The sequence below is a fragment of the Opisthorchis viverrini genome, assembly GCF_000715545.1.
Source record: "Opisthorchis viverrini unplaced genomic scaffold opera_v5_541, whole genome shotgun sequence".
NCBI lineage: Eukaryota > Metazoa > Platyhelminthes > Trematoda > Opisthorchiida > Opisthorchiidae > Opisthorchis > Opisthorchis viverrini.
This window is the reverse complement of record NW_008752195.1, coordinates 42,922-44,196: the sequence shown is the minus strand read 5'-3', so window position 1 is coordinate 44,196 and position 1,275 is coordinate 42,922. Positions and strand designations below refer to the sequence as shown.

The 1,275-nt window shown below is 49.7% G+C and overlaps 1 protein-coding gene across 1 annotated transcript in view; it reads right to left on the bottom strand.

The window, feature by feature from the left end:
* Positions 1–542, bottom strand: part of T265_11612 (hypothetical protein) — a gene marked incomplete at both ends in the record, with an annotated part of 4,717 nt that extends 4,175 nt beyond the window's left edge. Inside the window, 2 exons of the mRNA XM_009178311.1 lie at positions 135–250; positions 298–542. Coding sequence (XP_009176575.1) covers positions 135–250; positions 298–542 — 361 coding nt within the window. The remainder of the gene's footprint in view (positions 1–134; positions 251–297) is intronic.
* Positions 543–1,275: the final 733 nt, after the last annotated feature.

The following is a 1,275-nucleotide window of genomic DNA, read 5'->3' as shown; positions in this document are numbered from 1 at the left end:
GCCACTATTCTAATTATCACAGATTCCGTGAATCAAACACAGCTCCATCCTCACGTCAACCTCGATAAGGGCCTTATGGTATCCTGTGACACTGCGCTAATTGCAGCTCACCAGGGGAACGGGGAGTAATTAACTTTTATGCTTTACAGGCGGTCGGATACGAGGGCACTGATTCTGGCAGTGACCAGGCATGCCAGCATCGGCTTGCTCGAGCGACTGCAAAGTGGTCAGTGGTGCCTCGGCCAATCCCCTTGCAGATGCACAAACTCCTCAGAACTCTCCTGGCCAGTCGCTCACGCCAACCGCAACTGGACACCAATTACAGGTTGCACACCTTCAACCAACTGGTCAGACAGCAAATGCTGGCACAACATTCCGTGGAGACCAGGCAAGGCCCGATCCAACGACTGCTGCACTTTGGCGAAGAGGATGGCCGGGTCGCATCCAGTTACATCTTGGCCGTCTTGAACCGAGTCGTAGTTTCCCGGCGGTCGGCCGGTGTGCCGAACTCCGCTGCAATACCTTCCATTACGGCGACCCATCCACCTTTTAAGGGCCCGTTCTGACCGCGTCCGGGAACGCCTTGAGGAGGGCCTTCAGCGCCTCCAACTTACCCCGGTTGGCCTCCAGTCCAGTCGTCCCCTCCAAGAATGCCGGCACATCACAATTCTAAAAAGGTTTTGGCCAAGTGATCTCAATCCGTATTCTTGTGATGACGCCAAATATAAGAGGAAAGCCCTGCTACGTGAAGTTGTTTAATACCGAACACCAGCTTACAAGTTACAAACTGTCGGATAGGAAAATAAACTTTTCATGTTTTTTTAAAAATCGATCGTTCTCACGCGTGTTCTTGAACTGTCCTGGGTATTCACTGACTATCAGGCAGTTGTATACGAATGCTTCAAAGAGTTCCACAAATCCCGTAATAAACCCCACATTCCATTATAGGCAAAGCGGAGTTACGAGAGAACCACCCGCTGCTCACACGCCTCATCATTGGTATCTGCGTTACATCGGCATACATCGGCGTTGGGAGATTTGACGGGCTAACCCCAAACTAATACCCATAATCATCATCATCATCATCATCGACAGCATGACATCGGTGTTTAACACCGATGCTTCACTGCCGTACAACCATGACTTATTTGAAAGCCTTATTGTAAAGAAAAGAATAAAGGTAAATGGAAGAGTGACTCATTGCTGGCTTAACACAATCATTCCGAGGTGCCTACACCTCCAGACATTCACTCAGGCAATCTGGACAGAAACTGA